A 23,034-nucleotide genomic window follows, 5' to 3' on the forward strand; every position below is an offset into this window, starting at 1 on the left:
TGCACTCTGATATCCAGAGAAAATAATCGAGCTTGATCTAATCGAGCAGCCTGTAATCTAAGCTACCGAGGCACAGGAAGATGGCATCCACTGACCAGTCTGATTCACCAACACAGGTCAACATTTTGAAGCTGTGACAATTACTTGTACATGTGCAAACATGACCGTGCAGTCTTGTACTCTCGTCTACGATGAGTTTATAGTTCGCTAGATGTCAAAACCTCCGTCACTTAGCTAGTATCAAGCCTTTGGAGGTTAGCATGGTTGCTAGTTAGCATGTTAACCATCTCTTGAGACGTAGCAAAAGTTTAGAGTAATAAAGATTCGGGGCGTGTCTTTTGTAATTTGAAGTTACCACGTATTGCCTAAATGAATGTGGTTTATCATTTATGAGATTTATGTACTTTCTACTCCGTGGCCCTGTCTTCTGAGCCGGTCACTGTTAGCCAAACAACACTAGCTAACTTTGTACTGGTTTAAGTTGCTGACACAATGCATTGGCTATCGCGTGAAATGTTACGGGATATTTTGTCACACAATATTTCGCCTGTGTACGCTTGTATTTCACGGTCGTTACTGGCTCTGTAAATTCTTATGGCAAACAAGCAGTTGATGTGCATGATAAACGATACACGTGGAGAACTGAAACGGTGGGAGGAAGAGATTTAGATTTATGAGATTTATGTTATGGAATCTATAGGCCAATGAAAAGTAGGGAGAGAAATTGAGTTGAGTCTGCATTAGCAGCTTCATGCATGCTAATACACCAGTGTAATCAGTTATTAATGCGTAGTAAACAAACACTTTTAGACCCCTTTAGGCAGAGGTCAGCCAGATCGTTCCATTTCCACCATTACACAACAGTATACAGGGCAAAGGGAGCGTTGATAAATGTGATGCTCATGACTGATTTGAATCTCTTCTTGTACCTCACCAATGCATGTTCAGTCACTGAATTATCCAAGGGATTTTATGACATTCAATGACATTTCAATGACATTGAGTGTCAGGGAATTTCATTGGGAGATGTACAAGTTTGGTAGGCTTTTCAAATATTTTAAGATAGTCATATTCCCACCATTTTCACTTAAGTTGTTGCACTAGCATTAAATCTTATCTTACTATATCTATCACACATGCACAGCCACTGTTTTCCAGTAGATGGCGCTCTAATACAAATGTTTGTTTATCTCCTCAGCCTGCCTTTCCAACTGGGGATGATGCAGCAGCTCCCCCCAGAGAAGCCCTGGTAAGTACTCAGTATTTAATACTACACACTTGACTGATAAGGCAAAGAGGACCAGAATCACCAAATAATTTAAATATGTCTATTTGATATAAGCAGTCCTATTTAATTTAATCTCATGTAAGCAAGAAAACTGGGATTTGATGAATACATTTTCATAAACGATTTGAATAATTTTCAGATAGATTTAATATGCTGCATGTCATGATTCTCAACCATGTACCATGAATGCCCCAGAGTATAACTTTTAAAAGACTAAACAGATCATTTTGCCCTGATTGAGTGCTAACCAGTGAATTCCGATGCTGTCTTGTTTGCTAAGAATTTAAAAATCTGCTCTCGGTGGTTTTTGATGAAGAGTTGAGGAACATTGGGCTTGCTTTTAACGATCAAGCTATTTGTTTTCATCTTTTAATCAACAAACTTAATTTCTTTGGCTAATCAGATGGTTACGTATTATCCAAATAGATGAAGTGTTAAAGGCTTCCAATTAACAGCCAGTCACTTAAGTATCACTCTGCCATCCAGAAGAGTATAATGAGAGCGTACCTCAAGTCTTTGGACAGTCAAAAGAATATAGATTTTTACTTTGGTTCAGGCGTGATTTCCATAAGTGCCTTGATCATATGCCTGGGTCTTGTTTGGAACATTGTTATTTTCAATCTGATTATTGTACCACAAATGGTTCAGAAAGATTTCAAAGGGTTTTCTGATAGTAAAGCAGAAAACAATTCAACATTTTTCAACTCTAGACTGTCATTGTCACTCAGTCATTCTCCATTCCACCTCAAGCTTTAATTATTACTTTCAAAGAAAGTTCCCTGTCACATTTATAAAGTCTCACTCTGCAGTGAAAGAATACTTGACTCTCAGCTACATCGTAGCGGAACTTTTATCGAAGAAAATCTGTTGGGAACAATTTTTTTTCAACTGTTTTTACTGCATGCAGTTAAGAGCATGTGAGTTTTAGATAAGTGAAGAACAATGTCTTCATTATTCAGGTAGCCTTCACTATACAAACCGTCCTGATAAGTAGATCAATTTGTAAATGCAACGCCAGCAGCATTTAATGACAATAGTGTGTAAAGTGTTCATAAGAACTGCCTCAGCCCAAGTGATGACAACGATTGTAAGCGGGAACGTCTCGTTGCTTAGTGGGATGGAACACATCACATATACACTCGCTGTCCTTGTATGGGCACTGCATCCAGGTTAGAAGAGTGCTGTATTGTTCAGCCAACATGTCTCAATGTCATTCACTACCATTCACTCTTCACCCCCCCCCCCCCCCCATCATCCCTTCATGCCAAGGCTAATTTAATCCTGGGGTTATTGATTGTGGGAGCATTCTCCCAGGCTTTCTTTCAATTTACTTCAATTTCATCATCCCAGTGCGCTTCAAGACTGCCTTCTCAAAAAAGGGAAGAAATTCTTGTTATGAGGGTCCTGATTCGAGACTGGTTGACAACCGCCCTCCACCCCCCCCGCCACCCTTACTTCCAACCCCTTTTCTCCTTTCTCTTTTTGATGAGCTGCTCTTTCCCAGTTAAGTGGATTATTACAGTAGGGATAATTCTTGTCACATGGCATTATTTGGATGAGGTGAATAATTGAAATTTGTGTCTGAAAGGATTTTATCTGGATGAGAGGAAAGGGAGTGCTGGCAGGGTTGGGAGGGCACACAGAGAGAGAGAGAGAGAGAGAGGGGGAGAGAGAGGGCAAGCAAGCACACACGTTTGTATAGCATTTCTGTGCACATGTGCATGTCAGACAAGCCAGTGTGTCAGGCTGGGGACACCAGTCATGTTAAGAGGTTCTGACTCACCTCGCCCTGATCAGCAGGCCCTGGCACACTGCTGGTGTGGGTCCTCCTCTGTGGTAAGAGGGCCCAGCTCAGGGGCCACTACCACTGCAACGGCCACCATCCATGCCAGAGGGCCCAGTCTGAACCTGCAGTTAAGAAAGAATGAGAGGAGAGACCATGTGAGTGTGTGTTGCGTGATTGACTGGTGTACCAGTCGCTGCCAGCCGCTGCTCTTGCCTCTGGCATTGCTCTTTGCTCTCTGCTTGCTTCATCTCTGTCTACCCTCCTCCCACCTTCCACTCATCGGTGCTGTGGCCGTGTCCCCTGCCGATCTCTTCGTGCTTCCTCCCTGCAGGGACACCCCGTGCTCACCTCTCATCTCCTCATCAGCAATCCACCCAAACAAAACCGTAATTATATACGTATGGACCAGCCTCTTAAACCACATGATCAGGCAAATTACACAAGATGTTTTGTGAGAGTAGATTAAAAAGTTCCAATATAGTTAAAACAATTATTTCAACTTTATTGGACAGGTCTGTGATATAAAACAACAAGAACAAACTATATTATCCTGGTTTGTTCTCTACTATTGTAAAAATTATGTTGTTGTATTCTAGGATGCGTTAACAACATCAAGCGAAGGGCTGCTGATGAAAAAGAGCTTATTGGTTAATCCTGGTACATTTACGTGTATTTGAATGTTCATTAATGTACACTGTCCAGTTTCAAATAAATACAATCTTTTCCAGATTACTGGTGATTTTTCTTCTTTGATTCTTCCACCTAATTATTAAGTCAAAAACAAAATGTTGAATGTTATATTGTGCTTTTTGAGCTGCTCATAATTAGCATCCCAATAAGCTGAAACCTTAATGTGTCAGGCTAAGTTGAAGAAATGTTTTTTCCTCCTGTTAATTTCCATCACATAAAAGGGTAAAACAAATCAACAAGAATCTTTTTGTGTGTGTGTGTGTGTGTGTGTGTGTGTGTGTGTGTGTGTGAGTGAGTGTGTGTGTGCGCGCGTGCGTGCGTGTGTGACGTGAGGGATCTGGGTGTACGTGAGCGCCAACCCCTCTGTAGGGTTCAAAATCGTTTGGCTACCTGATTCCCTCTGTTTTGTTTCTAAAAACATTGAAAATAAACCAAAGGTCGCAGTTGGAAAAGTGTTTGTGCAAGCATCCATGTTGCATCTGTCCCATTCACATCACCTCTACAGTATGTGTGGATGTGAGCATATGTAATGTAAACTGTGTGTGTGTGTGTTTAGGTTTTGGGGTTTTAGTACAGCAGAGGGAGGGTGGTTATGGGAGGGGACAAAGAATTGTAAGAACATCCCGGTCTCACAGCAACTTCAAAAGCTCCCCTTCCCCAGGATATTAAGCGACTATGATGAAAAATTTAGCAAGCGTTAAATAAGCTGCTTTGAAGTGATCTGTTTTGGCTCAGCAGTCTCCAAATTTCCGTAGCCCCTCTGCAACAGCCATCATACTATAGAGGGAGAGGGTGAGGTGGGGGGGAACAGTGTGTTAAGTGCAGGAGTTGCAGGGGACCTGGCTGCTTGGCAGAGGATGTGCCAACAGTAATCGGTACAGCCAGAAACATGAAGGCACTACCGCTGGTTCTGTCCCCTTTTGTCTCTCTCTGGATCTTTTTCTCATCATTTCACTTCTCTCTCCCTGACGGCTTTACTGTTGAGCGCTGCGAGGCGCAGGCAGGCAGATGTTCCTCATATGTTAGCTTTGAAAAGTGATTTTTTTTTCTTCTCTTTTCCCTTCACTGGCGCGTGGGTGTAACATAATTGTAACACAGTGGTGATACCAGGAAGTCAGAGGTTACTCTGGGGTCTTGACTCATTTTTTTTGCGTTGAACTCTTTTTCCCTGTGGAGCATGTGTTTGTGGACGTCATGCGTTTTTAACACTTTCTAACAAACAATCCTGTTTGTTTTTATTACAGTAAATTACATGTCGTCTATCCCCAAAAAAAACCAAACCACTATCTGTGTTCTGAACCCTTTTTCTTTTTCAACGCTAGAAACAAAAGAGTTAATCGCTTCTCTGACCATTCATATGACAATTAATTTGACATTCATCACTTTTCGAAACCGTTATTTTAATTTTTGAGGTTTGCAGTTTGCAACATGCTCCAAATTAATTATTAGGACAGAATAAAAAAATGGGAGCCAGTAATGATTCTTGTATGTTAACTCAATTCTGTCAAGAAACTCGGCTACCATTTAGTTAGTCAAGGGAACCTTCTCTGAGATTTTTCTTTTTTCCTCTTTGCTCATTACTTTAATTGTAATTGTAATCCTTTATTGGAGCTGTCTGCAGTAAAGGAGAGTTATGGTCCGAGTGGGGGCATGAGCCATAGAGATATTTCATGATTATTGAAGAAGACGGTCACTAGGTGGCAGCCACTAGTTCGGCCTCTCTGTAATTACTGGGTTGGAAATGCTACTCTGTGTGAGCGTGCGTGTGTGTGTGTGTGTGTGAGAGAGAGAGAGATTTTTCCGGTTGTAACCCACGCCTTCAAAGAGAAACGTTGAATAAATCTGATCAGCTGTCACATACCTGTGCAGCAGCAAAGACCAGAGGAATGTGTGAAAAGCATCATCACCCAGTTACTCTAACGTCAACTTTTTCGTGTTATTTGAAAACAGCCGTGAGACCCGCGGGGGGCAGTAAGTCATGACATGGCACTACCTCCATTGTATTTTCTATAGTCGTACTCGTGACGCATCTGTTGTCTACAGTTTGTTTCGGTGGTCGTGTTGAAATTCTCTCTCGTTTGTCTCATTCTCAGTGCAACGCTCATTGTGCATCACACGCTGCTTGTTTCGGTGGTTAATGACACAGGAAGGGCCCTCCATTTTATTGTTGCTGTGTTGCACTTTTTCCCCCCTCCTCACTCAACCCCACAGCCAGCTTCCTTAGAGGACTCTGTATGAATTCTCACTGTCATGTCCAAGGACGAGTGGCGCAGGGTCAGCTAATTGCTTTTATGATTATGATTTCACGTCAGATTTATCGTGCATGCTCGGAGCACATCTTCCAGGTCCTGCCGACGTTGCTGGCTTGAATGGGGAAAATGAGTTTACAGCTTTTGGCTGTGACTTCTTGTTTAAGTGCAGGTCACACTTTTTGACTCATTAGAGTTGAACGCAGGGGGTGAATCACACAAGCGTTTCCTGTAAAGCCTCTGTTTTCTGTGTCACTTACTGTTCTTGTTTTTCTCATTTATGGCCACAAAAGAGAATTTCTTCATTTCAACATGTGTTGAAGTTTGGAGGACCCGAGCAAGGAATGACACAGACAATGATTTTTGGTTTTTCTGTCGTTGGAACTTTTTATGAGCCATAAATCGCTCATCTTTGTTTCTGTTTGAAGATTAAATCATTATGTTTATTCCCCTAATGGTATGCCAGAATTATCAGTTGACTTCTTTTTGATGTCGGTGACTTTTTTTCCCCCTGATAGTTCCACCCACATGTTTCAGAATGATGAGCACAGATGAGTCCAACCCATTTTATAAATTTTATTTATTTTGTGGTTCATTCCTCATATGCTGAGCTGGACTTAGATCTGCACTGCTAGCTCAGGAGATAATGTCTTTGTATTTTTTATGAGATCAATGAGGGTTCTTTAATTTACAGTAAATTTTATTGTAAATGAAGATGCTGTTTTGACTCAATGTCAATGATACACGCATCTTCTGTAGGTAGTGTTGCATGTCATGACCTTGTTTCTTGATTTGTGCGGCAGTTTGACCTCGCTGTGACCTTCCTGGCTGAGCCACAGTGTGACTAGTTACAGATGCAGCCTTGGAATATGGTTTGGCTAGTTTTCCGGTGCTCAGAAGAATGTTGAAGCTAGTTTTATGCAAAGTTCATTTCGGAGACCATATGTTAAGTCTGTGATTAAGCAGAATTCAATAAACTTTAATGAATACTTAAGAATGTATTTGTAGAATATCCCTCTCAGCGAGCATATTAATGTAAACAACATGGTAACAGAGCTGTAATTTACTATTCTCCCACAATTTACTGAACTGTCATAATATGTTTACTTAAGAAATGATAGAAATACGACACCAGTTTAATTACAGCATAGTCATTTTGCCTCAGTATACTTGGGAAAGTGGCCTTATTGAGCTGCGCTTCCTTTATACTCTCTATTCTGCTTTGTAATTACTTCAGCTTGATTTATCCTCTTTTCTTTGTGTTTATGGTTGTAAACTGCTCGAGTGAGTAACTTGGTCTGAGAGTGGCTTGTCTCCTTGCAGCGAGGTTGGAAATCTCCCGATGAATCCGAGATGTCTCCGCTGTCAAGACTGCTCACATCGCTCTCAGCCTCCAATGTCACTTTCAAGGCATAATTACACAAGTTGTGTTGATTAGTATGAGAAGCAATTACGCTAGCTTTCCGCCGCAAATGGAGAATGTGATGGCTCTTGATTGACAGGAAGCATCCTGGCTTTAATAGGTAAATGACTATGGTAATTCAGGTACTGAGACCCTTTGATTTGTCAGCATCTTTCTAATTTTTGTGATGTCCTTTGAATTTGATTGAATCCTCCCTTCATATCCCCCTGTCCCTGCACCCCTCTGCCCGTCTCCCCACATCCTGACCAGTAAGTGCTCTCACGTGGAAGCTTAACGCTTTCAGAGCTGAGACTATTCAAACACAACTCTGCTGCTGATGCTCAATCCTTTGCCCCCTCCCCCCTAATGAATGCAGTGTGTAAAAATGTAAAAAAAACAAAACAAAACCAAAGAAATGAATGCCTTGCAGTTTTGACACTATTAAAATTCTCTTTAGCATATCATGCTTTCACAAGTACAGAAATCAGAGGAAAAATTATTTGTAATTGACACTTTGGGGAACATTTTTTTCTGCTTTTATCTGGCTTCCCAGTAAGTTATTAGCTGTTAATTTGTCGGCAAGCTCCCCTACAGCGCCAGATTTTTTTTTTTTTTTTTCAAATGCCGGGATCCCCTCAGTGCATTTGTAACTACACTTCTGAAAACACTGCCCTTTCTAATTATGTAATATAATACTGCCTTTTAGTGCGAGTTTCTTTTAATTAAATAATAGTATTTCTAGCTATGGGTAAGATATTGGAACCGCAATGAATAAAAAGAGGTCTCTGTTCTCTGTAGAATACATGGACATCAGATTTAAATATCTCGGAAGATTTTGTTTGCAGGTTACCCACTGTGTGAAGACAAAGTGCTTCTAGAGCTAAAGCCTGAACACAAAAATCTGTGTGTTTTAGCTATTTGAATTAAAGTTAGACACTTAAATAATGCTGAAATTTGATTGGCGCAACCCCCCCAATCTCATATTTTTTCTTTGTTAACCACAGTTGGCCTAATCAAGTAATTCCCTGTTTGTCTTAGTAACCCCCTATAGAGTCATACATGCATAAATATAATAAAATAATTTGCTCTTGCACTCCATAGCGCGGCTGTAATTTATATGGATTGAGTGAGTGCTGCATTGTGGAAAAGCACGAGTGGACCAAATGCTCGTTTGTCACCTCTAATAAATGTTGGAATGTAAATTATGAAGTTATGCTTCAGATGTAAATGCACTTTATTCCAAGCCTTTAATGTAAACAGCCCACTCCAATACATTAAGGGGGTGGTGGGTGGGGCGAGGGAGGGGGCGGTGGTGGGGGTGCGGGGGCTTTGACATGGAATTTTGACTGTTTTCACAATCAATAATAAACACAAAAGAGTCTAGATGGGAAACGTTATAACATATCTGAAGTCCCGTTCATAAATTATTGCATGAAAGCTGGCTTGTACACCAAAAATGTAAATACATTAATGTTATTAATAATGTAGTGACTAATAGTTCTATCAAGACTGTAATAGCACTTTAATGGAATATGACAGCAAGAATGTATTACACTTCTTACATTTAGACGGGACCTCTCATGACATTTATCAGGGATTTCTGAAACAAATTTTTTTGATTATTTTGTTACGTTAATTGCTAACCCCCCCCCACCCCCCACCCCCACCCAACATCTTCTCTTGGAGAAAAAAAAAAAACGGTAATGGATATTAATTAATATGTGTCAGTTTTGTGGTTTTGATTAAAAATAATGAAAGCAAAATGCTAATGGGATTTCAGAGTTTCTCAGTGTGTGGCACCCTGAGATTGTGGCTTTATCTGAGAAATCTGAGGGGGGGGGGCGGCTGGAGACAGTAGCGACTAAAATGAAAGTGACAAAATACAGAAAAAAAACAGATATATCATCTTAAAACTGAACTAAAGCAAACCCCTTGCTCTCTAATTAGCCTAACGATACAGAGCTGTATTGATGATGATGTTTTATTGAGCATTGTAATGAAAGCTTGATCCTTGCTAACTAGTCAACGCCTCGTCTCTGCATGACATTATCCTCACCTGCAACTCGAGGGCTTTTTTGCTGAATGCAAGTAGCTATTTTACCAGCTACTTTCTTGTGTTTGTAATATTTTTCTGCCAGAGAAAGCTTCCAGAACTTTCTGTCAAGCCTCCCCTGACCTGGCGCGTGTTGTGATTAGTCATTAGTCCTGAGTATGTTCGTGTGACGAAACTTATGCCCACACTTACTGTGTCTGTTTTCCTGTCAAGAAAATACCTTTAAAACTGTCATTAAGGTGTGGCACACGTGGAGACCAGGAGAGCGGCACAGAGAAAAGGCAACCGTACCCTCTGACTCACTCGATAATTAGCCACCACCTGGACCGGCTTCTTTGTCTGACACATTTGTCAAAATGGTCAAATTCTTTTTAATGCAGTAATTAACAGGAATATTGCAGTTGTTTTCCTCCACGCCTGTCCTGGCAACAGCATTTTGCTTTGGCTGGACGCCTTATAATTGTAATGAACCTCAGCAGAATTGGTGTGAAAGAGATGATTGAATTCATAGAGAGAAAAAAGACTGAGACCTTTCTGTTCTTTCCACAATCCAGATTGTGTTAAGTGTGGAATTTGAGATTTGAAGGGAGGTGCTGGTGGCCTGCAATCCTGTGGAAACAGTGAAACACTCTTGTCCTTGTCCCCAAATATGACTCAGATTTTTGTGCTTTTTTTCCCCTCCCCTCTCCTTTAAATGTCCTAGTTTTTCCTGGTATGTCATTGTGTGACTTACTCCTATCTGTCTGAGAACAACGTCATGGTTTTGTCCCCTTCCCACACTGCGCAGAAAGTGGTTTTAGGTATCGTGGGGATGAGAAAAGGGAAAGTGAAGGGTCTTCGTCAAATGCCCTCTACTTTTGAAATGCACAGAGTGGCATTGTCATGTGTTTTCTGTGTCAAGGTCGACAGAAAATGTCAGAACAGGTGTGCGTCTGCTGCTGAGCTGCTTGCCAACTCAGCCCCTTTGCTGTAACACGCCACCCTGTATGACATTATCGTGGTTCACTGTGGGTTGTCTCCTCTCCTCATTCTTTTGGACTCGCTAAAACATGTATTATCCCCCCCATCAACATGTGAGATGACGTGGAGTTCAGATTCACGCTCAACTTTTAAAGATTGCTGCTGTTTGGCAGAAAAAAAAAGAGTGGCTGTGTGCAGCAGTGACATAAAACATTTCTATCCGATTACGCCTATGTTTTTCCCCCATTAGAACCCATCTGAATATATCGTAGCCTGAAGAGAGTAAGACCTTTCTCTATAGATTCATTACTGACACCCCCCCCCCCCCTCCCACCGAGGGAATACTTTTGGAAACACTGTATTAAAATGTTTTCAAAGATATGCCTGTGTTTGTTGAATTGAATGATCGCTTTGAGTGTTTGCTGTCTGACAATCTGCATGAGGGAAACATGCTGCAAAACCTGAAAATTCTCTCCGATCTTCCCAGAAAAGGAGTGTCGGGTAAAAATGAAAATGTCACACTATGACTTTTTACGGTACACAGTCAAAGCTTCTGTGCGATGGTGAGTCCAACAGATGCTGATGCCAAAACCGAGTAAAAATCCCGATCAGCAGCATGTCTTTTACAGGAAATGTTGAAGTACTTTCAGCAAAATGCGCTGGAAGTAAGAATAAAGGTACGTTATGCACAATGGCTCAGTTTAGGGATTACCTCATTGACGTACATGTTTGCATCATTTAAACTGTCATAGTAGAGAAGTTGTCAGGACATATAAAACAAACTAATCATGTAGTGTGTTTGTGTGTGTGTGTGTGTATATATGTATATGTGCACATATATACATATATTCATGTGAAAAGTTTTCATATTTGTGCCCTTCAGCCAACAGATCCACTGATACCAATATATCTGTGGAAAGTCGATGTCAGATAGATGGGCCGGGCTTCAGTGTGTAGCCTCACTAGTTCAGATTAGAAAGGTTGAAATGAAGAATTATTATTCGATCTGACGAGCTGTCGTCTTCAGCCACTCTCGGGCGTGGGAGTGAATGAGAAGAAAGAGAACTGCTACTTCTGTGAGCCTGGTGATTGTTGCTTTCTGATGCTGTCAGCACCACATTCTATTTATGCTTATCCTAGTCTTGAGGTTAGATTCTTACTGGCAGCTAGAGCCTCCAGAAAAGGAGAATTAGCCAGCATTTTTCTTTGTCACTTAGTGTGATCAGGAACAGACTTTGTCTGCTCTCTTTCTCTGAAACCAAACGAAGCTCCTCTGCCTTAAGTTTCCCCCCTCATTTGATGGTGATTTCATTCTGACTTTTCCGCCGCTGTGGATGTGTGGCCCATTGTCTTGGCAAGTGTGTCTAAATGTTTCTGACAGGTCTCAGTGAAAGACAGGCCGCAAGGGTAAACTGCCAAGCTCTCCTCTCCCCTTTTGACTCGACTTGTACCACCCCTAACCAGTAGATGGCGATGTTAATCTTCTCTGGTTCCTTTGCTGGCTTCATGTGTCTCTCTTAACCTCATACTTCCCCTCTCCTTTTTGCTCTACTCTCTGGGGCACTCAGAGGAAAGAGGGGTCTCACCCTGTGTGGGGGGTCATGCCACCAATTCCTGGCCCCCTTTGAAGACCATGAAATTGCTGATCCAAGACGCACGATTAGTGCGTTCAGCCTTTTGACTGGAGAAGGGTTGACGTGTGATTATAATGTCAGTGGAATGTCACAATCTGTCTGCTTGTCTTTGTGAGCATACTCTCATCCGGTGTGTACCCAGGAAGTAATAATTTGATCAATAAAAGTACGCCTCTCTCTATTGTCACTGGCCTCTCCATTCTAGTTTTATTAGTCAATTTGGCAGGCAGACAGGACAGCTCACACAACCGATGCCAACTTGCTGCATCCTCACCCCAGCGCTACGCTTTATATGTCTTCTGCAGTGGTTCACTTCAAGTTGCTTTGGTGCGTGTGTGTGTGTGTGTGTGTATGCGCGTGTGTGCGTCTGTTGCCTCGATGAGAGGAGTAGTTTGGATCAACAGAAGAGGATAGGCTTGTCACTGTAAGTTGCTTGTGATGGAGGCGGCTCTTCTCCTGACACCACAACACAACTTCTGTGGTGTGTCGCTTGGACACAAGCTTCACGTTGTTTGCTGCTGGTGCCGCTTGCATTTTGCCTCAATCAACTAATTGAATGTGAAAGGCCGGCGGGCCTTGATGATATGAAGGACAACACACAGGGCAGTGGCAGTTTTAAGAAAAGCCTTTGTGCCTTTGTTTACCCTTCTGTTCGCCACACAACTTTCATATAAATCAAGCAGTTCACTTTATTGTCTCCGAACAATAAAATACCTGCTTTTATTGACCTGAGAGCTGTTTTTGTTCATTTTAAAATTGGTGTTAATTAATCTGATTGTGGAAAATTACTGAGTAGAACAAGTTTTGAACAAATACTCCTGTATGCAGCACATTTATAATCCAAGTAACATTTATTACATTCCACAAATTCTAACAGATTGTGTTAAGTCTTTTTTTTTGGTTATCTGTCATATTTAAAGGCACACAGAGATGCTTTCTAACATCTCTCTTTTTAATTTTGTTCATTCCCAAAATGATACACACTGATTTTCAAAAACTAAATGATTAAAATTCTTCATTATTCTCATGTTAAAAATACTGAATTTACCAACCAACACTGAGAAGAAGGACATTTAAGTGCTGTAATCTTATATAAATGCAGTTATGATTCATTTCTGATTCTTAGTAAAACTTTCCATATGTAACACGTGTATAAACCAGATTATTGCAGCATTTTGTGGCACATTCCGCTGGTCTAAAGTTACATTGTGACCACTGTTTGGGAACGTCAGTTCCCCACACTGAAAAGCACATGGTCCTGTTTGTCACAGAATGCCATCATTGACTGTGGAAAAAAAAAAAAAAAAAAAAGGGAAAGAAAAGCTTCGAATTACAGGGAAGAGGCACTGCATTAAAGAACAAAAGAGATCGATGGCAGTACATTACATTTTATGCGAATGAAAAAAAAAATCAACTAATTAAAATTGATTACTCCTGCTTTGTAAATGTGTTTCTGAATTAAATTATTGTATGAAAACATTTTGACCAATCGAGGAGCTGAGGAAGTATCCATTACTGGATTGCAGCTGAGAAGGGGCTGGAATGTTTTGTGGTGGCTAAGTAGTTTGTTGTGCTCCACGGCGACTCCTCGCTTGCACCCCCACTGCTAAAGTGCCATGGGTTAATCTCTGATGACCCTCATCTCTCAAAGCTGCTCCAGACTCATGGTTTGGGCCTTTTACCTGAATTAAAAGGAATTTGTGGGCTATATAAGTATTTTTGTCCAAAGTGGGTGAAAGTGAGGTGTCACTGATAGAGTCGCTGCTCTTTATTCATCGAGACTCTCTGGGCTCTCAGGGCCCCGCTGGGGATGTCCTTATCTAAACAGTCATCTGTCTCGCTAGTTTAGCAAGGGCAACCCCAGGCAGCACGACTGACAGTTGCACATTAAGAAATGTCAGACTCTGCTTTATACTGTATCTCTCAAGCGAGTTTTGATTTGGCTGGATGCCACATGTTTCTCTTCAGGTTTAGATCTCTGAATTAAAGAGATATGCCACAGCTTTCTTGCTTTGCTGTTTTTTGTTTTTTCTTTAAAAACACTTCTCCTCTTTCTTCATGCTGTGTTAGAATACTTCAGAGCAGTCATGTGTGCTTTTCTTCTTTCTGGAGTTTGGTAGAAAGTGAATCACACCCTTTTTGACCCAGTTTTGTTTGCAGGTATGTAACTTGATCCAGTCTAGTGCATAATAAATTGGCAGCATGCAGTTTTAAAATGTCATTTTTTTTACATTTACGTGTTCGACGTCACATCGGTTCCGGTGTGTATCTGTATCATTATCTGTCCTTGCAGTTTTACAGTTTGATGGTGCTTGATGGATCCGATGTGCTTAAGCCCCCCGGTGTTTCTTACCACTGAACCTACTCAACTTTTCCATGTTTGTGATGACACGGCGCTGATAGGGAAACGCTGCTGAATGGAAAGTTTGGCCTGTACGCGCAGTCTTGAAAAGAGCTTGATTTCCGTCCACCCCCCACCCCCCCCCCCTTTACAAAAATTGCATAATCCGCGTTTGATGTCATGATTGCAGCCTTGCCCATGGCTCTGACACTGATACAGTGCTGTATGTTATTTTTAAACCCTTTGCTAAGAAAATGTCAATTAACTTTTCCATGACCCGTTTCATCTGTTGAAATGTTGACTCTGACCTTTAAATTTCAAAAGTTAGGATCATTCGATGAAGACTGACCGCATTCTGAGAGTAGACGACACGGAAACCCAAGCGAGTGTATTTACCCTTTTACTTGCATAGCTGTTTTCAACAGATGCAGAAGTCGATTGCGTCGTGCTGAGGAAAACAAAACTCACATTTCAGATTTTACTGATGCTGATGTTGAGTTTTCACAAAGAATTTTCAGTTGTAATATCTCACGTAATTTTTGTCATTATTTTTTTACCTCAAAGGAGAGAAAATGTAACTTTTGTCATTGTCTGAATGGTTCATCTCACTGCTGATGTAGCCTGCAGTGTCTTAATAATTGTGGATGTTAACCTCAGCTAAATGGTCGAGTCCGCACCTCACTTCCTGATACCTCTCAGGGTCAATAATTCCCTATAGCTGCTCCCATGAGGCCTTTGCTTCCTCCACTAAAGGTCATATTAAGGCGGGAACAGTGTCACAATTAGAAGGGCATTTAAAGCTGCTCTTTTAAAAAGATTAAAAAGCACTGTTGGCTGCATCAAGCAGTCAGGCGACTACAGGAAATACAATAATTGTATTAAAACTTCATTCCTTTTTGCAGGGCTCTTATATCAGGAAGGTATTGGGTTAAGTCATTTAAGACAGCTGCTTCTGATAGCAAATCATCCATGAAAGCGCCAAATTAATATAGAGCTTCATTTTTTGCTGTCTCTCTCTTTCTCTCACTTATGGTCCTTCAAAAATGTATTTGGGGTGGGGGGGTTGGAGGGGAACCTGAGACCAGCCTAACGCAATTTTTGTTCATGTCTATTGCTCTGTTATTATATCAGGGGTACTTCTCCACAAATGTACAGGCCGGGGCAATTTGGAATGAATTGATTCACACTGAGACTGAAACCTTTACTTGCTAATGATTTCCTTCTTAACCCTTCCATTGCACCTCCTGCCCAAATTCTAGTTTGTGAGCGGACCCCAGATTAGAACTTTTACCGAGTTGCTATCTAACCTCTCCACAACATACTGATAAAGACCAAGATTGTCTGCTGGATTGAATTATCGAGAAGAGTTCAAATTTGACAGGAAAATAATGATTAACTGTAGAGAAGAAGTTTATGTTATTATTGTCATTCACACTGTAAATTTCACTTGTATATGTGAATGAAATGTTGCTCCGGAGGTGGTGTGCAGGAGCGGATCACAACAGCCAGCTGAGATTTAGTTCATCAAAAAAAAAAAAGAGAAAAAAAAAAGAGAATGCACGCATCAGTTTTTGTAAGACTAAAAACCACTGCTGGAATTTCACAAGGAAAGCTGTTGCGGTAATCAATTAAAACAACTGAAGTGAACATACAAAAAATACATTAAAAAAATCATAGAATTCCTCCACGCTGCTCATCTGAAGTAAGCCAAGTGTCTTGAAGCCTCGATATGCCAAGTTGGTTGGAAAAAGATGGCTGCCACCATGTTTTTAGCCTCACTAGAATCAAGGCATCACGGCTGGGAGCTGCAGGCGGCAGGGAGCAGGGACCGCCACTGAATTTTCATTTTTGGGGGAACAACCGCTTGAAGGAGATCTGTATTTGATTAGCTTTATATTAACAAATAAAAACCCTTATATCATTATATTATTAGATATCGGATCTGTGCCATTACGGAATTTTAAGCCCCAGATCGACTTTAAAACTTTTCCTTTTTTTTCTCCTGTGATACAAACATTGTCTTCACTTTATTTACCCAGAAGCATTTTAAACTCCTAAAACTGAATATACCCAGGCAAAAGAAACAAAAGACGGTGCAGTACAGGCTCAATATAGTCATCCTGAATTCCCTAGTTGCTCATATCCTGAAACCTTAAATAACATAACTCCCGAATATCCATACATGCTCTAGTTAAGTGCTGCTACCAGGTATAGCTAAAATATACAACTGGTTACATGGGTTCCCTCAAGGTGTCCGACCATGCGGTTCGAACGTAAATGGATTTCGTTCTCATTTCTCACAAGTCAAAGGCATCACGGTTGTAATTTTCAGATGTGCAGTGCAAAGTCTTGTCCAATTCAAACTCAATAACGCTGATGTAATATTGTCCGCTCATCAACTTCACTCCCTTTAAGTGTGTTGGTTAATGTTATCTCTTCCTATGATTGAGTTTTTGCCTCTTTTTCAGCTTTACCCGACACTTCATTGGTTATCTGGTTTGTAAAGATTATTGTTCTTAACATGGAGCACTTCGGTGCATTAGCATGTGGAGCTTTACAGAAGAGCCTAGTTACTGTTTTAACCAAAAAAAGGATTCGCTAGTTTTCTGATTCGAACAAAAGGCACCTAATTTTTTCTTTAATTTATAGCGCTAGCCCAAATCTGCCTTGATCTGTTTATCCATCTTACCCGCCTAAAAGCCCGGTTGTGTGCCATCCAACACTATAACTGAGATGATCTATAAGTCAATAACAAGACAAGACTGAAATCTGTGCAATGTGGTTATAATTGATTTAGATGTCTGGGTGGAACTTGTGCAAAGCTTCTATGTCATCAGCTAAGAAGTGCACTTTTCCTTTCCCTGAAGATTTACCTCCAACCAAATGGACACGTGCCTCATTAGTTTCCCGCTGAGCTTACTATGCTCCTTACTAAGATGTTGTGCTTACTTGTATGTCTATTAACAACATCACAATTTTTTTTGGTCAATATTATACCGTTGCGATGTTGAGGGAGCGTAAACAAGGTTTGCTCACCTCTCATCCTCTCACATGCCTACATCCGTCTCTTATTTACTGGAATAAATAGCAGACTATTAGATTTTAGTGGGCTTATTATCTCTGCTATCTGCCTTCACTCCAAGTCGTTTTGTTTGCTCACTTACTTGACCAATGAGAGCTTTGCCAAGATCAGAATGATCTGGTCTTGTTATCAAATGAATATTTTTTTCCTCTCTGTTTTGACTGTATCCTTTTTCCCAGTACATGGGTTGGGGGGGTACACCATGCAAATGGTTTAATCTGCTTGTCACAATGAAGGTTCCGGGTGACTGACTTTAATAAGCCCTCAGCATATAGAGATGCAGGAAATTCTGTACCCCTTGTGTACATCAAGGTCATGCTTGTGTCACAGTGGAAGTGTAGATTAGTAGATTACTAAAAGCATTCTGCCTGCATCTCCTGGGAGGAATCTGCTACACTTTGATAAAATTCACATCTGGAAGTTTCAGTGCATGTTAGAGTTGATAATTTTGTACTCTGTGGATAGTTTGAGGTGTTTTCGTTTCCTGTTACCTGCTCTTTACCCTAATCCCAGTCTTCATGCACTTGAAAAGTCAAGTTCCCTGAAGTTGCCTTTCCCCTGATCCTCCTGTGTTTGTCACAGAAATGTAGCTCTCTACACAGCTCCCCTGCCACACCCACCCATTGGAAGTTTAAACTGCAATTCTTTTGGATTGAAATGGGTTTTAGTATATGCAATGCATTACCCAAAATGAATTACCACTGGCAAGAGCGCTCAATCACTTTGTATCTTTCAACACTAAGAGAAAAGAAGAGTAATCAAAACCTTTCAACCTATTAGAGGGATGACTTTTACAATTGAATCACGGGGACCACAGGTGCGATAATAAGTCATCCAAACCTCCCCTCCGGTGTGTTTCCCCCTTTCCCTCTGTTCTTACATGTTTATCTATTTTAGGAGGCGCCTCTTCATGGCGCCCACTTCAAATTTATGTTTTAATGCCATTTGAGGAACTTTATTTTTTTCCCTCCCTCCAATTCTTGGAAATGCATACTAGGGTGGAAAATTAAGGTGCATCTCGAAGGAAAACATAATAGAATCGATGAAAGCAGTGCACTTAAAACTTCTTATGTTCTGATGCCATTTAACGTTCTAGTGCATTAACGTTTCAAGTCATTAGAACATTCGTGCTGGGTGATTTGATCATGGCACGTTTTTAACTGGAAGAATTACAGAAGTTTTCAGCCTAGGATTCGCGAGTTATTAGATACAAATGATCACCTCTGCATTAAGTATAGATTTTCTTTCACTGCGCACTTAAGAGTGGAAGTTTGTCTTTAAGAGGGTAATAGCAAATTAAGCTCCATACTCCATTTGTCCAGCACTCTTGATGGGCTAATTCTATAACTGCTGATTTGGTCATTCTCCACATTTAGCTTGAAAGTGGTCAGTTGGTCTTTCTCTTCACTGCTGGCTGTGGGCGCTTAAATGTAACAATCAGATAAAATCCATCCATTTATTTTTTTTTGTCTGGATTTATAACCAACCTTTCTCTTAAAGGTCCAGACTGTCGGTTGTACTGTTGAAAGCATCACTTTTTTTTCTTTTTTTTTTTTCCTGCAGACCCCATTATCTCCCTCTCACATTATGTTATTATAAAGAATGATATCACACATTTGTCTTCTCCCAGATCACCACTGCTGTAAAATTTCTACAGAACCAGAAAGTACGTCAGAGTCCCTTGGCCACCAGAAAAGCCTTTTTGAAGAAAAAAGGTAAGAGACCAAGAGATCGAAATTTAAAAACTGTTTTTTTGGTTGTTTTTTTTGGGGGGGGGGGGGGGGGTTCTGATCTGTATGTGTTTGTTTACAGAGTGCTGCAGGCCAGAGATGCACACAGTGGCTTTTTTTGTGTAAAATTGGTCTGTCAGGGTCAAAGGTTATGGTCGTAGCTCTTTGCCCCAGGGGATCTAACAGGGGTCGATTTAGCTTCAGAGTGCATGATTCAGGCCCTGTGAGTAAATGACACACCAGTTGGGATGCTCCTTTGGGTTCAGGAAAATTAATATTGACTAACTCCCTCTGCATTTCAATGGAATTATCAATATTGCCTTCCAGCATTTTAACCCTTTTACTTAATTTAACTGTTATTGTAAATTTGAGGCGTGACATGTGGAGGTTTTCTAAGCTGGGATGGAGCAGAGGTTTGCTCGCTCCTGTTTCTTTGCAGTTCATTGAGATTACTTTTGACACATGGTACAGTAATGCTTTTGCATTAAACCGTGGGAAAAAAAAGGGTTATTGCTTTGAACACATTGAAGTTAATTTAATGTAGTGCAGCCATGTAAATTTGACAGTGTTAGGCCATGGAGAAAACACTATCTACAATGTAGCTTTACCTCAGATAAACTCTAAAGTTGTTGGTTTAAAAAGTAAACAGTTGTGTGTTTGGGGGGGTACTGGCACAGACCAGTGCAGTGCTGAGGGACTCTGCCTTCAGCTCTAGAGTAGCCAAACAGTGAAAAGTGAGCCTAAAAGCTCCATGACTGGGGAAGGTAACCTGAGACCAAATCCATGGCTGCCGGCTGCTCGTACACACATCTCATGTGGCTCTAATGACTCTTGATATCTTTTGACATTTTCTTTGTCTCTGATTATTGACAACTAAAGCGTGTGTATAATCTTCTGTCGCTAATCTTAAATATAATAACGCTTCGTCGATACCCAGTGATGTCATACCGTACCACATTTTCCTCTTACATTGTGGGCTTTGTTTTAAACTCCCTGGTGCTATTGAAAATGGTCTGCTCTTACTGCACTTTATGTCCATGAAATATGTATGATGCTTTAATGCAGATTTATTTTGGAAAGTTGGTTCCGTAGTAGACCTAAACAAGAACCCTCAATTTGCATGAGGGCATTGATCTCAGGGAGAGAGATGGTAAAGATGAGAGAAAGAAGAGCAATGAAACACTAAGTATGTTTGAGTAGCGCTCTGTAATATTCATAGGATAACTCTTGACATGTGCAATAATGTATAACAAACACTTCAAAATCCAATGCATCCATGCTTAAGATTTCTTGATTTGTTTCAGGAAAGTACTTACTACAACCCCATACTTATATCAGTATTGATTTTTATACAATATTAATATTGTTTTCTGTTTTGTCTGTTCTACCTCCCTCTAATACGTACAGGGCTATTTTTGTTTGTGTGTCAGGAAAAGGCTGTTTCCAGCTCCACCTTTGATACTGTAAAACAACTAAACATGGCCGGTTTCCCGCAAAGGCAGATGTAGCGTAGTCATCCTTGCACCATGATTCATCTGGCCTCTCCGCTCACCGGTGAACAATAAAACATCACGGCGCTCGGAATCCATCAAGACTTGTAAGGGACCTTAAAGGTTTTGTATAATATGAAAACATTCAAAACACGCATTTCTTCAATTAAACAGACCATTTTGATGAACAGTTTGACTTCTATATGAAGCACATCCTTCAAAGTTAATAAGATTGTCCAGAAATAAATTTTGGAGGTTGGCAGCAGTGACCAAAAATGATGGGAATCCCGTTTAAGCCACTTTGAAAAGGCATGTTAAGTTTTATTTGATTACCGCAGTTGAAATAGTTACTGAGACGCAGTGCCACAAACACAATATCTCAAAACATCTTTCAGTTAATACACTCATATATTAACAAAAAAAACATACACACAGCAGTGGGCCAATACTATCAGTTGCCCCGTCTCTGTTCCCAGTCTGTGTTGTCCTCTCAACCATTTGACCTAGAAACTCAATCATCCTCCTCCTCCCGCAGTCACCACAGCAAATGTGCCCGTCTTAATTTCTAATACAGTTTAATGTCATATTTATGTAAATACCTCTGGATTTTACTTTATATTAACAGCCAGAAATGTCAAAGCACACATAAAATGAAACAATACCATCTCCCAGTAGAGTGGAATTTAAATTGGATTCCTCTTGCTGCCAGTATTTACGCTGGACAGCTGATGAAGGGGAAAATAGGGCCCACTTTGATTGCATGTTGCAGAATCTTTACACAATAATCTTGCTACCGCATATTATTTCACTGCACATTTGTGCCCTAATCTGCACTGAAGGATGCCTCTGTGGTTACATCTCCTTCTTTTTCAAAGTGATCTTAATAGCGTGGTTTATTTCAATATTCATTGAAAAATATAATTTTCTGTTTTCCTTCAACTGTCAATTTCGGGGTATGAATTGGCAATTATGCAGTCTAGTATTTGTAGCTGCCCTTCTTGAGTCCTTGTTGAATGAACTGGCTGAAATATTGAAACTTTACTTCCCTCCACTTATAAAGATATAAACCAGAGATTTGATTTCTGTCCTTTGCAGAGGAGTAGGGAAATGAATTGCTTTTAAGGTCTTACTGCCATCTTGAAGCAATTTTGCTTTAGTTGTTCCTTGCCAAGATCAAGTAAATTTTATTGTGTTTGAGTGAAATATAATGTGCCACCGTCTCATTTAGGGAATTGTACCATCTATGTCGTCTACAATTAACAGATGCACCAAAAGCGTGGAAAGAACGTCAAGGCCCGCTTTGGCACCACAATTTAACCCAGACAATTAGCAGTTACACACATAATTACCACAAAAATCAAATTCTCAGGACAAAGTCAACAACATTTTCCAGCTTTCAACGTGTCACTTTGACCGTGGCCTCAAAGCTGACACCACTCAGGCGCACCCTGATTAAAACAGAGTTCACTCTAGTTGAGAGAGTAAAGCACAGAGTTGTTGTGCATTGTTGTATCACAGGTAAATTCAGCTTGGGAAACAGGCACAGTACATTTTGTGTCAGTGAGACATAAACGATGACATGACTTATCTCTTTTTTATGCTGTCCTAGTTGTTATTGAGTTGAATAAATAATGCTAATAGATTTCACCCTGAGTAGAGGGCCGGTGATCGAGGGTCACGGAGAACACAGGTAGGCTGTTGGTCCATTACCATACCTGGTATGAAGGTAAGGGTAAGGATAAGGTTCATCATCCCAGATATTAATAGGATGCTGTTTGTAAGTGGGGTTATGTGACTCACCTCTCGGACAAAAATGACAATGACCAAGGCCTGTATAGAAGGTAAAGGGATTGATGTGGTTATAAATTACTCCACGGCGCCACCTAGCCTAGGCCTTGCCTACTTTGTCATCAGTACAAGGCGATAAAGCAGGGAAATGAGAGCAGAGTCTCCTTTTTTAATACATAAATGAATACTCTATGAGAGTGGTCATTATTTAGGGCAGAGCATTTTCAAGCAGTTGTACTAAAGCGAATGACATGTCGAAGCTCTTTTACCGCCGCAGCTTGAGGAACAGGTTGATGTTGTGTTCCACTTCTTAATAACCCATTGACCTCCATCTATTTATGACCCCTGCCATGCATCTCTTTTTTATATATAAATTTGATATTCAGAATGTAAGTAATGTCTCTCAAGGGCAACTTCATAATTCAGCCCATAGAGGAATAGGCGTTCACCTTTTACCACCCAAAAATATTTTAGTAAGCAATTTTTATAATTGGCTGTCCTGCCGAGGTCTTGACCCATAAAGTCCAGAAGTGCCAGAATT

The 23,034-nt window shown here is 40.6% G+C and overlaps 1 protein-coding gene across 1 annotated transcript in view; it reads left to right on the forward strand.

The window, feature by feature from the left end:
- pex14 (peroxisomal biogenesis factor 14) overlaps window positions 1-23,034 on the forward strand; it is a 46,983-nt gene continuing 23,949 nt past the window's right edge. The window contains exons 1-3 of the mRNA XM_086214517.1: window positions 1-116; window positions 1,199-1,249; window positions 19,116-19,200. Coding sequence (XP_086070643.1) covers window positions 81-116; window positions 1,199-1,249; window positions 19,116-19,200 — 172 coding nt within the window. The 5' untranslated portion in view covers window positions 1-80. The remainder of the gene's footprint in view (window positions 117-1,198; window positions 1,250-19,115; window positions 19,201-23,034) is intronic.

The sequence above is a fragment of the Aulostomus chinensis genome, chromosome 9 (assembly GCF_037954235.1).
Source record: "Aulostomus chinensis isolate RoL2024-O1b breed Wild chromosome 9, RoL_Achi_v1.0, whole genome shotgun sequence".
NCBI lineage: Eukaryota > Metazoa > Chordata > Actinopteri > Syngnathiformes > Aulostomidae > Aulostomus > Aulostomus chinensis.